We start from the raw sequence: 12,730 nt of genomic DNA, 5'->3' as shown, positions 1-12,730 counted from the left end.
CTCACAATAACAAAATACATAACTTCTGGACCAAAGTCAAGCCAAAAGTATATCCCAAACTAACCTGGGGTAATTATAAATTAATTTACTGTGTGTGCTAAAACACACACCCCTTTGTGACTAATGAGCATGCTAATCAGGTAACCTCCCTACATGTTTTAAACATGAGTTTACATGCATATGTGTAGTTAGGAGCAGTGAATGCATCATTATTAACCAATCAGCTGTATTTTCTTGTTATAAATATTGGGTGGCTGGAAACCCATGGTGTGCTGGCTGTTGCTAGATGACCAGCACCTGATTCTGGTGAACTGAAATAAATACCTCGACTCAGTGTGTTGGTTGGCCCTCGCACAGCGGGTGAAGAACCCTGATTTAGGGACATCATTGCCTCCCCCCAGCCCCTTCCCCACCACCCCCAGGGATGGGCAGAAGCCGGGACATGGCAGATGCCAGGACATGGCCACGTGCAAGGACAAATTCTCCCAGCAGCGTCCATGTGCTGACCAACACCCCCTGCACCACCGGCTGCTGGAGAATGTCTCCCTCCAGGAGGACTTGGAGGACACGTGCTCCAGGACACTTGCTGATGCCATATGGCACTTTTGCCTTCATTTACCCATCCATAACATAGTTTTCTTCTCAGACTTAATACTGTTGGGGCTCTGCGCTCTCTGGATCGAAACTCTTACAAAGCTGGTAAGTCCTGCTGTGGTGCTTGGGCCTAAAAATGCTCCTGTAAGGAATCCAGTGCAGAGGAACACAGCTCCATTCTGTTCCATTCTGTAAGTTTATTATATTACTGTTAGTTCTCATACACTATTAGGAAAATATAGAATCATAGAATTGTTTAGATTAAAAAAGACCTTTAAGAGTATTAAGTCCACCCATTAACCTAGCACTGCCACGTTCAGCACTAAACCATGTCCTTGAGCACATTTGGCCCTGGAGGGGCCTGTTCTTCGGATTCTGCGGAGCGCCGCTGTCCGGGCTCGCTCAGGGCGCACATCCGGACAGCGGCTGGCTCTCCCGGCTGAGGCAGTTTCCATTTCCACCTCCACGCGAACCCAATTTTCCCCCATTTTACCCCAGATGCGTTTTGCCCCTCAGACCCCTCGACCTCCCCTCTGGCCCCCGGCCTCCCCTCAGCCAGGCCCTGCCCCTCGCCCCGTCTGTCCAATCAGAGCTCCAGGCGGGCGGAGGCCTCCGCCCGCCTGGAGCTCTGATTGGACAGACGGGGCGAGGGGCAGGGCCTGGCTGAGGGGAGGCCGGGGGCCAGAGGGGAGGTCGAGGGGTCTGAGGGGCAAAACGCATCTGGGGTAAAATGGGGGACCCGTCTGTCCAACCGGGGCTCCGGGCGGGCGGAGGCCTCCGCCCGCCTGGAGCTCTGATTGGACAGACGGGGCGAGAGGCAGGGTCAGGGCGGTGCCCCCACCGCCATTTTGTTTACGGCGCGGCGGACGCGAAAGGGGCCCTTGGCGACGGCGCGGCGGTTGCTAGGGGCGGTGCACGCGCTCTCGCGAGACTTCCCGGACGGCGCCAAGATGGCGGAGGCGGTGGTGGAGCTGCTGGAACGGGCGGCCAGGCGGGAGGCGCCGCTGGAGGAGCTGCGGGCCTTGAGGCTCGCCGTGCAGGCCGTGCCGCCCGCAGCCCTCCGCGCCCACCTCAGCGACGATCACCTGGGAGCGCTCTTCGCCCTCCTCAGCGTCAATGACCGGTGAGCTTCGGCCCGGCCTCCTCCCCTCTCCCTTGCCCCCGGAGCATGGTGGCTCCTGTTGCTCCTCCATCTCCTTCCCTGCCCTCCTTCAGGGCGGGGGCTGGCGGAGCTGAGGATCTGGGAGCACCCGGTGGTGTCTCCCCTCCTGAAGGGCTTGGGTTTGTCTCGTGTCCCGCTCAGGGAGCAGGTGACTGCCTGCATTTCCATCCTGGAGAGGCTCCTGCAGGCCCTGGACCCGGTCTATGTGATCCAGAACCTCCGAGAAGAGCTTCAGAAAGGGCTTTTCCACCCCGATGACTCCGTGAAAATCCTCACCATATCTCAGGTACAGGGTTTTGTGCCAGGAGAAGGGAACAGAGCTCTGTCTTGAGCCAGGCTGGGTTAGTTTCATGCCCTAATTTGTGCCAAAAGTTCTACATCAACTGCTCTTATGTGCTCATGCAATTTTGGATAAATACCGTGCAGTGTGTTGATATATAATGCTTTATGATGTGCCTGTTAAACATAATGTATAAAACTATGTCTTGACAGAAGTAACTTGTAAATTAATCTTCTGACACGTGTTCTGGATAAAGCTTTCTAAGCCAGCACTGACAGCAGGTGCCATAAGGATCAAGTGCAGCAACATTTTAATATTCATGATACTTTGAACAATATTGTGGAAACACTGAGTAGGCTGTAGTAACCTGACACTTGTTGCATTAATTTAAAAGAACAGACTTGTCAAACACTGTAGTTTTGAATGGACTTCTAGAGACTTCAGGTCCAGCCCCCAGCTAAAAGCAGGGCCATCTTGTGGCAGGCTGCTGAGGGTACTGTCCCTTTGAATTTTGAGTATCTGCAAAAATGGTGATTCTGTCCCTCTGGGTAGCTCTTCTAGTGCCTGAATGTTCTTATAGTAGAAAAAGTTTGTTTTAATGTTATTTTCTATAATTATTTAATCGTATCTTTAGGTTGGGAGGATTGTTGAAAATTCAGAGGCTGTTACAGAAATTCTCAACAGTCCTGAACTATTACGGCAGATAATAAATTGCATTGGTGGAGAGAAGATAGCAGTGGCTAAAGAGGTAAGTGTTGCATTCTTTTTTAGTTCTTCTACAAGGTGATGTAGACACTGCACAAAACACCTTTTATTCCGTGTCTGCAATGACAGCCTCTGCTTGTCTTTTTTATTCGAAAAAAGAACTTATGGTGCTTGAAAGATGTGATGAGCTGTAAGTGCCCTAAGCCCAAAAGTTAGTTAGATGTGATAAAAAATTTACTTAGAACTGTTCTTTTCCAGTAGCTGTTGATGCCAAAGTGAACTCATAGATTTGAATTTAATGCCAGAGATTTGGATCACAGTAACCATAACTAGCTCTTGTCAATGATATGCTAATTCTCATTGAAAAGTGACTTGCAATTAAAATTTTAGATGAGTAACATGATTTCATGTGCTAGTAAAGAACAGTGAAACTAAGTCAGTTTGTCTTGGATTTTCTTCTTGTAATATGTTGATGTTTTTGTTTCCAGGCCATCAAATCTCTCTCAAGAATAGCACAGACGCAAGATGGCTTAGAGGCTTTATTTGTGAGCAATTTGTTGAGTGACTTGAAAAATGTCATGGCAACAAATGACATTGTTCGATACAGAGTATATGAGGTAGGAATGCCATCAAGGTGAGCGTTTGAATGATATGATACTGCATTTCTCTAGTATTCATCACTGCTTTGCAAACTTCCCTTCCTGTCTGTGTTTTGTCAAGACAAGAAAGGAGCAGGAAGAGTACAGCAGTGATGATCTTCTGAAGAAAAGGTGGCAGTGAATAGAAATCAAATGCACATGCTGTAAACTTGGAACTCCTTAAGAACTTGTTTCAAGCAACCATTTAGGTTAATTATGAAAACTTCACAGAATTCTGTATTTAATCTACACTAGGGTTAGTCAGCGTTAGAAGATGTATTTGGCTGTTAGTGTGAATTGTTAACATTATAATGTTTTTATAAACCATCCTTTTTTCTGTGCTTTCATTTAGTTAATTGTTGAGATTTCTTCAGTGTCAGCAGATTCACTAAATTACTGCGCAAACAGCGGGTTAATATCAGAGCTAATTGGAGAGCTGACTGGAGAGGATGTGCTGGTCAGGTATGTTGGTAGTGAGTTTGCCAATGAGATTTTTCCCCCTTTGTTAAAACTCTGATGTTCAGTCTTAAAATAACAGTCTTTAAACACGTTTGTGTGTGTTTCTCATCAAACCCATTTCAGGAGAGCACCTTATCTGCCTCTTCTTAAACAGCCTGGGGTTTAAAATACTGTATATTGAAATGTGAGAAGCAGGATGAAGTTTCCCCAGTATGCTGGGAGAATTGTACCACTGGGCTGAAATATAAACGCTTTAGGATTCTTTCCAAATCTACACCTAAAGTAAGATAGTGGAGTGAGCTTGGAGGGGTGTCGGACAGTTGGGGTAGTTTGGTGTTTGGTTTTTTGTTTGATTAGTTTTTGTCCTAAGGGTAAAAAACCTGTTTTTTCTTAATCACTGAGGACTTAAAAAAAAAAACAAACCCAAAATCAACCAAACCCATCTGAAATAGACTAAAATAGCTGCTTGTCTGTTACAGAGCTACGTGCATAGAGATGGTGACCTCCCTGGCCCACACTCCACATGGACGTCAGTATCTTGCTCAACAAGGAGTTATTGATAAAATTTCAAACATCATCGTTGGTGCAGAGTCTGATCCTTTCTCAGGCTTCTATTTACCAGGTTACATCATGCGTTTCTTGTTTCTAGTGTTTGCTTTTATTAATGGGTTAAATGGAGAGAACTGTTAAGCCTCTGTTTTGAAAGCTTGTGAATTTTTGAATATTAGATCATGGAGGTACATAAAAGATGCTGAAGGACAGTTTAATACAAGAATAATATTACAGGTAAAATCTGGAGAGACTGTACTATAGGTTTGAAGTTTTTGTTATTGTAGTCTTCTGGGTTTTCTTTTTTTATGAATTCAAGACGACAGCTGTTACTTCATGAATTAAGTAAATTCCAAAATCCTGATTGGTTGCTTATTTCTGTCCTTATTCTGATGCCTTTCACAAACAGTATTCAGATTTAATAGCACTAGTTTAGCAGTGAAACAGTCTTATGTTAATGTATGTTTAATTTTGACATTGCTAAAGTTACTGTTCCTCCACTCTGAATGCTTTTTTGTCTTGTTCTCTCAGGATTTGTTAAATTTTTTGGAAATCTGGCTATTGTGGACAGTCCACAGCAGATCTGTGAACGATACCCTGTCTTTATGGAAAAAGTCTTTGAAATGGCAGAAAGTCATGATCCAACCATGATTGGGGTGGCTGTGGACACACTGGGAATCCTGGGATCAAACGTGGAAGGCAAACAGGTTTTACAGAAAACTAGTTAGTATCTTTTTTTCTTTAATAAAATTTTCTCAGTATTTACATTATTGAGTGAATTGGTTTGTGTAATAGAGAAAGGAATTGAGAAATATATTTATTTATCTACTAAGCAAGGGTGTCTGAATAGCTGTTTTATAGCAGATAAGGTGGTTTTTAACTGTTTTGCCAGGCGTGGTGGTGTGAAATGCCTGGCAGGTAGAATTCTGGTATTGCAAATGTGATTCTGTTTATTCTTTTCTAGTGAGCTGCATCGTGTGAATCATCAGTAGTTGTGTTACTGTAGATTCCTCTGTTTCTGCTGATGCCATGGCCTTCTTAGCAGCATTAGAAAAACATGAACTATCATGTAACGATGCTTTCTGTAACGACTGCATTGTTTCTTGTAACATAAAACTGTTCAGAGGATTCAAAGCAGGTGCCAGGCTTCTTGCTGCTAGTCCAGACTTTGGAGGTTTTAAGTAAAAAATCTGTATTAGCAGATAACTAGTGGAGTGTTTTAGAACAGGATTGAAGATTTCTAATTACAAGTGTACTAGAGTTCACATTTCCCAAGATAACTCAGTTATTTGTGACGCATAGCTTTCTTTTTGGAAAGGTTTGGATAGTCTGGAGAATTAATGTAAAAGCTTTGGTTGTCTGTTTTAGATCTGTATGAAGCAAAGAGAATCTGAAACTGATTTTCTTATAGTAAATAGGGAAGTTTCCTTTCTCGCCTTTAATGTACAACACTTTTGACCAGTTAATGTAGTACAGTGTGAGTCGTGGGCAACTCTGTACTCCTGTAGAGGTCTGTCTCAATTAATTAAAAGCAATTTGTTTTTATTTTCAAAGGAACTAGATTTCAAAATTTGTTAAACAGAATAGGGCACCAGGCCAAGAATGCCCCCACGGAGTTACGACTTCGATGCTTGGATGCAATTTCATCTCTTCTTTACTTGCCTGTAAGTTTTTGTGATTTAGTTTGTTGTCTGTCTTTAATGTACAACACTTTTGACCAGTTAATGTAGTACAGTGTGAGTCGTGGGCAACTCTGTACTCCTGTAGAGGTCTGTCTCAATTAATTAAAAGCAATTTGTTTTTATTTTCAAAGGAACTAGATTTCAAAATTTGTTAAACAGAATAGGGCACCAGGCCAAGAATGCCCCCACGGAGTTACGACTTCGATGCTTGGATGCAATTTCATCTCTTCTTTACTTGCCTGTAAGTTTTTGTGATTTAGTTTGTTGTCTGTCTTTTTTTTTTTTTTTTAATCTACAAGAATTAAATTACTGTGTGAAGCCCTTTTGCAGCATCTAGCTTAGGTAGAAGTGGTAGTTTTCTAGTATTCTGAGTCATTAACTTTACTGTTTTGAAATTCCCTGGTTTATTTGTTTGCTTAAAGTTTGAGTTTGTTTGTAAGAAGCCAGGTGTTCTGAAATCTGTTTATAAATCATGAAGCCCAGACCTCATTGACAAGGGAATGAGAGGAAACAGCTTGATATTCTTGTGCTTAAAGAGCTGGTGGGAAACTGCTGTAGTCCCTGTGTTTGTTCTTTAGATGTGATTTTAATAGTGTAGCTCTAAATGAGCGAGTGAGCCGTTTCCATTTGTCTTGCAAGACTGCACTCCAGCACAGCACTTACCTCGTGTGTCAAAATCAATTTATTTAAATCTGTCCTCCAAGCTAAATGAAATATAGGCGGCCATTTCTTCATTCATGAAAATAAGTTGAAAATCTAAACTATTTCAGTTTAATCTCCTGGTGGTTTGTTTTTAAAAAACTTCCTTTGCTATTGGACATACACTCAAAACTTGAAAGCTTTCTGTGATCCTTATCAAACTCTTTTATTTCTGCACATTTCTCTGACGTGTCTAGCCAGAGCAGCAGACAGAGGATCTTTTAAGAATGACTGAATCATGGTTCACATCCTTGTCCAGCCAGCCCTTGGAGCTCTTCAGGAGCATCAGCACCCAGCCCTTCCCTGATCTCCACTGTGGGGCTCTGCAGGTGTTCACTGTAAGTGCTTTTTGGTTTTAAAGATCAGGTAGTGAATTGTATTGCCATTTAATCTCAGATTTTTAAGTGTGTGCCACAGCCTTCTTGTTGAAGCCCTGAAGTGGTCAGAAATAAGGTCTTTTTCATTGTGCCCCACTTGCATTCACTTTATAAATAACACAGCAGACGCGTCATGTCTGTAATGCTTGTTTTCTTATAAGTTGGAGAGGAAAAAAAAAAAGTATCAGCTCTGCTTAGGGTGCTGTTTCGATATCAGAAGCACTGCTGTGATAATTCACTTAAACTTTAAAGATAAGCACTGAGCTGCACTTGTTTTCCAGTGTTAAACCTGCCACTTGATTTGAGTGGGGCTTGTGTAACTACTGAGTAGAATGAATATCCTATTTCATTTTTTCTATTCCTTGGCTGTTTGCAAAACTCTGTAACTGTTTTTTTTTTGATTTTTAAAATGAAGTATTTCCCTCTTTCCCCTCTTTTTGTCTTCACGTTTAGGCTATTGCAAATCAACCATGGGCCCAGAAGTTGATGCTCGGCACGCCGGGGTTTGTGGAGTACGTTGTGGACAGATCTGTGGAGCCTGACAAAGCTTCGAAGGATGCCAAATACGAACTGGTTAAGGCCCTTGTAAACTCTAAAACAATTGCAGAAATCTTTGGAAACCAGTATTACTTGAGGCTTAGGGCTTACTTGCGTGAAGGCCCTTATTACGTGAAGGCAGTTTCTACTACAGCCGTGGAAGGAGCAGAGTGATGTCATTGGTGTCTTGGTTCCCCTTCTTGCAAACCACGTTACTGAAATAGGTGTTAAGATTTAAGGTGTCACGACTCTCCCTGCTGGAGTCTCTTGAGATTGTCTCTTTAAAGGAAGGTGAAGCACTTCGGCTCTGTTTGAAATGAGGGTGATGAGAGCAAATCAAAACCTATAGGGCACAGCATAATTCTCCCCTAGAATGTCGTGGCAGAAGTTCTGTGTATGGTGAGACAAGTCGCCAAAGTAAGCACTCTGTCAGCTGCTGCCTGTCTTATATTTTGCAGAGATTAATCAGTGTTTAGTTAAACTGTTCTTGGGTTTGGAGTTCCTGTGGTATTTTCCTCAGTAGATCACAGTTCAATTAAAAAAACAAAACAAAACAAATACCGGAACACCTTGAGGTTTGTAACCTCAGAAGCTGCCATAGTTTCTCTATTTTAATTTTTTTCTTTTCTTGTATTTGCCAAACTTGGCACTTGCTTGGAATGTGCTCTCTTAGCCCATCACGTTCTGCCAAAAACCCTGTTGGTAAGAATAAGGTAGTAACATTCTGCCCACACGAGGGAGTAAAAACTGGGTTCTCTTCTATTTTCAACTTGCTGGATGTAGATCTTGCTTGAATAAATAGTCCTAAATATTGTTTACATTTTATGCTAAGGATGAAAATAAGCTTTTAGCCCTTTTAAAAACAAAGAAATGCTGGCTCTCATGTATAGAACCGAATTGGGAGCTCTGTCTCCCTTGTTGACTGCGACTTTGTATGACAGCTCACTTTGCGTCCTCAAAAGGAGCATGAGCTACAGCACTACGAGTCTACTTCAGAACCAAATCTTAAATTGTTTACACTATTTTTTAAGATAATTTTTTTTAATTTTAAGTGTTATTTAAAAAACGTATGATTTTAGTTGCCTGAGTTAGGATAAAAGAGGCAAGAACGTAAAGCTTTCATGTTTAAGGGCACGAGCTAAAGTAGGAGTATGGAATGTGGTACCTTCCAAAGTTGTAATCTTCTTTTGAAGATGCTCAGCATCCCAGCGGGTGAGGTGCCAGACCAGCTGGGCACCCGAGTGACACGGGATGTGTCTGTCCATAAACAATTACAATGTGCTTTATACAAAAGGTTTATACTGTTTTTGTTGGGGGTGTAAGAAACAAATCTGAGGAATAGCTGGAGGTGGGGGGGGAGCATAATAAACCATGGAATTACTACTTCTGGGCTTATTTTAGTAGTGTGTCAAGTCAGGAATACCTCTATGGAAGGTACTGGCTCTGTGGCCCCGCAGAGGTGATGGTGTTGCCAAAAATTGCTGGTTGGGAGTCAAAGTGGGCTCAGAGGAGCCGGGTGGCTGGGAAGATCCCTTGGTGTTCAATAACCTGTCTGAGTGCAGGTGATCTGCCTCGCTGCTTATGAGCTGATGTGTACAAAAGTTGTTGTCCAACATTACACTGCTGCTGATGCTTTTGTCCTAGATGTGTGTAATAAACATCTGCCAGTGAGAAAGGCAGTGCATTTTTGTGTCTCATTTGTGAACAGAGGGAGCACGGAAGCTTCGGGAATCCCACATCCAGAAAAAACATGAAAAGTGCTAAAAAGGAAGAGTATAGAAGCCCTTAGTTGGCACTCGTGCTGAACAGTTCAGCTTTGTTGTTTTAGGTGGCTTTGTGTGCTGGTAGCTCTGAGCCATGTACTGAAATCTCGGTCAAATCAATATATAAACCTTTTCTGCAATTCATGAGTCTCTTCCATGTGTGTTTTCAGCTGTTGCTTTTAAAGGCCACTCTTTGTGCTGGGTCTTTAGCATCTGTTTTGTGTGGTACATTTGCCAAATACAATATTTTAGAACACACAGAGATGCCAAAGGGATTTTTTTTTTTTAATATATGCACATATGATTTATTTTGTGGAGCTTTGAGCTCGATATTCTGATTAACTGATCAGACACCCCTTACTACTCACATGCAGTTCCCTACCCCTCCCCTGTCTTGCTGTACAGTTTACACACTGCTGCTGGTGTGTCTTATATGGAATGGAGCAATTTAACATGTTGTCCCTGTCCTTTCCCCTGTGAAGTAGGAGATAATTGAGGATGGAATGGAATGATGGAGAATGAGAGTTGAGGTAAAGTGCTAAACTTTATGAACTTAGTTTAAAAAAAAAAGAACAAAAAGCCAGAAACCCAAACAAACTCCCAAACCTCCTCATCTGAGCCTGGTTCACGGCACTGCGGATCCTTCAGAGCACACTCCGGTTCCTCCTGTCACAGCTGGGGAGTAGCTGGACCCTCGAAGGTGTCTGTCCCTCTCTTTGTGTGTGTCTCTGTGTCTCTTCCCATGTGTGCCCATCACAACTCAGCCAGTCCCTGCGGCTCCCCTTCCTGCTGCTGGAAGAGCTGATGAGGTGGAGTGAATCCGGAGGATGCAGGCAGGGCTGGGCTTGTGGTCTGTGGCTGGTTCCCAGTTTGGGGAATTCTTCCATCCCAGTAAGGCTGGTGCTACCAGGTCACTGGTGAATTTGCTCTGACTCCTGTTCTCCACCACGTTGTGGCATTGAGCTGCTCGTGGCAGTGTTTCTCTGATACTGGGAGTGACAAATACAAGGTTCTTTAGCAGAGGAGTTGGGTTTCTGGTCTGAAATCCCCCTGGGCTGTTTTCTGAAGCTGTTCCTGTGATGACTCAATGTCTGTTCCTACTCCGAGCTGTGCTGTGGCTTCACTCTTCCATAGAAAAGGCCACTCAGAAGAGGCTCCCTTTTGTGGACAGAAGGATTCCCCTTTGGAAGTAGGTGATGTTTCACTTGGATAAAAAAAATAGGAGTTTTGGCGTGAGGTAGAGGACTTCAAAAGTGTAGAAAACACTGGATACAGGCAAAGTTTATTGGAATACTTTTTTTTTTTTTTGTTAACCTGCATGCATGCACTTGGAGGTACTTGTGGAGCCAGGGGACATCCAGTTCTGCTGTGACACACTATAGCATTGAGGATCCGTTTGCTGTTGAAGAGATTGTTATTACTGAATATTAATAGGATAAAACAGCTGGTACAAGAAAATTCAGGCTTTCTCTACAAAAGCTAAGATCTTAATCAGCAAAATGAAAAACCTCGTTTTTAATTCTATCGAAGTTAAAGTGTTTGAACTTATCAATATAGGTCAAAACCCTGCAGGACACCAGCCCGTAGTAAGTTTCCAGTAACGAGCAGTCTTTGCCAGTGCTTGTTTCCTTCCAGTCTTTAAATAACTCGTCCTCTCTCATGTCGGAAGAGGTGAAAATGAATTTATAGCAGCATCGATTGTAGCTGATGTGCTTTTCCCCGGAAAACCGAGAGCTGTGGATGGGAGTGATGCCAGCTCTCTTAGCACAGATTCCAACGAAGGCATCGGGGGGCACGGAAAGTGGCACCTCCTTTGATGCCACGTAGACCTTGCGGGCCACGTCCTGGGACACGACAAAAGCGCTCCCTTCGCAGTAATCGGGGTAAAACTCCTCGGCGTATCGATGGGTGGGAACAAAGCCAGGGCTTGCAGGGTCTCTGTCAGGAGCTGCTTGATGGACGACCCTCCCCATGTACACGTCCTCCAGCTGTGTTAAACCCAGCAAGTACCCTGCCAGGCTGGGGACACCGACAAACACGTCTTCGTCTGCTTTGAGAATATACCTTGCCTGGGGACAGAAAGTCACTGCCCACTCCACGCTCATCACCACCTTCTGGGTCTCCGTCTCGGGAGAATCGATGAAACTGCCTTGGATGATGTCTCTGTGCTTTTGAGACTCTTCATCGATCTCCAGCTGGGTGGTCACCGCCGCCGGCTTCCCTAAAGCAAACCGGGTAAGGACGGCGGAACCGCCGGCGTCTGTCGCGTTGCCCCATGTCTGCCTGATCACCTCGCGCCTTGTCCTGTTTTCTGGGCTGCTGCAGACAAGAATGAGTAAAAAGATCTCTTTATCGGAGCACGTTGCTGCGCTGCTGACGGCGAAAGAGAGATTGGCCTTCAGAGGATCCATATCCAGCTTCCTGGCCCTCTCCCTGATGTCGAGAGCCTTTGCATCGGTGTAAGAAAGCGGTAATGACCGCAGGAAGTATTCCTCCAGTAAATCCGCTCCAAAAAGCAGCATGTGGAAAAGCAAGACATTAAAGAGGATGAAGCACCACTGGTGAGTCCGGAGCCTGCAGGGGGTCAGCTGGAGAAGAGAAGACACGGACAGTGAATTCTCTTGCTACTAGAACGGAAAGGTTTTCCTTCATTTTGTAATATATTCATGGAAAACAATCATGACTTTTAGACTGTGGTCTTTGTATTGTTAGTGTATTAGAGCCTCCTAGAAATTTAAGCAGCTCTGCTCCCGGTGGCACAGCGAGATCCCAAGCTGAGGAGGACATTACTACACTGTAGTTTAGAAGGTTCCTTTCCGCACACCCATGCGTGGAAATACTGAGGAATAGCTCACTATTAATATTTTCTGACTGTTTTTAAGCTGTTACTGAAAGCCTGAGATGCTAACGAGGACCTGTAGTGTTAATATGTGTCCTCGAAGGAGAGCCTTTGGTGCTTGGCCTGACAAAGCTGTATGAGAGCAGGCAGGGTAAGAAGCCAAAGCAAAACCCTTGAACCAGAGCACTTACCTGCATGGTGGTGGGACTTCTCCCCACAGCAGGGTCTGGGTTAATGTCGGAGGCTGTTCCTCCCCGGCAGAGGCTGTATCTGGGTCTGCAGGATCCAGTTACTGCCCGGTACCCAGGGGCAGTGACTTCCACCTCACCTGCCTTGGGGAGGAAAGATGATCCTGGGGAACGATCGTGTTGCAGCGGCGTAAAACACAAAGCAAACAAAACTCTAGCCTTTCCCTTTATTGATTTCTGACACTCAGGGGGCTGAGA

General features: G+C 44.1%; 2 protein-coding genes across 2 annotated transcripts; one reads left to right on the top strand and one right to left on the bottom strand.

Moving 5' to 3' along the window:
- Positions 1–1,531: 1,531 nt before the first annotated feature.
- PSMD5 (proteasome 26S subunit, non-ATPase 5) lies at positions 1,532–9,361 on the top strand. Its single transcript, XM_014943078.1, has 10 exons — positions 1,532–1,717; positions 1,898–2,042; positions 2,671–2,784; positions 3,230–3,358; positions 3,732–3,841; positions 4,318–4,460; positions 4,919–5,110; positions 5,942–6,051; positions 6,966–7,106; positions 7,599–9,361. Exons 1-10 carry the CDS (start codon positions 1,545–1,547, stop codon positions 7,854–7,856), a joined length of 1,515 nt encoding a protein of 504 aa, XP_014798564.1. The 5' UTR covers positions 1,532–1,544; the 3' UTR covers positions 7,857–9,361.
- A 1,571-nt stretch (positions 9,362–10,932) lies between these two features.
- B3GALT4 (Beta-1,3-galactosyltransferase 4) lies at positions 10,933–12,481 on the bottom strand. Its single transcript, XM_014942741.1, has 2 exons — positions 12,476–12,481; positions 10,933–12,033 (listed from the first exon to the last, which is right to left on the bottom strand). Exons 1-2 carry the CDS (start codon positions 12,479–12,481, stop codon positions 10,933–10,935), a joined length of 1,107 nt encoding a protein of 368 aa, XP_014798227.1.
- Positions 12,482–12,730: the final 249 nt, after the last annotated feature.

This window comes from Calidris pugnax, unplaced genomic scaffold (assembly GCF_001431845.1).
Source record: "Calidris pugnax isolate Ruff unplaced genomic scaffold, ASM143184v1 scaffold102, whole genome shotgun sequence".
NCBI classification, from domain to species: Eukaryota; Metazoa; Chordata; class Aves; order Charadriiformes; family Scolopacidae; genus Calidris; species Calidris pugnax.
This window is presented reverse-complemented; position numbering and strand designations above follow the sequence as displayed.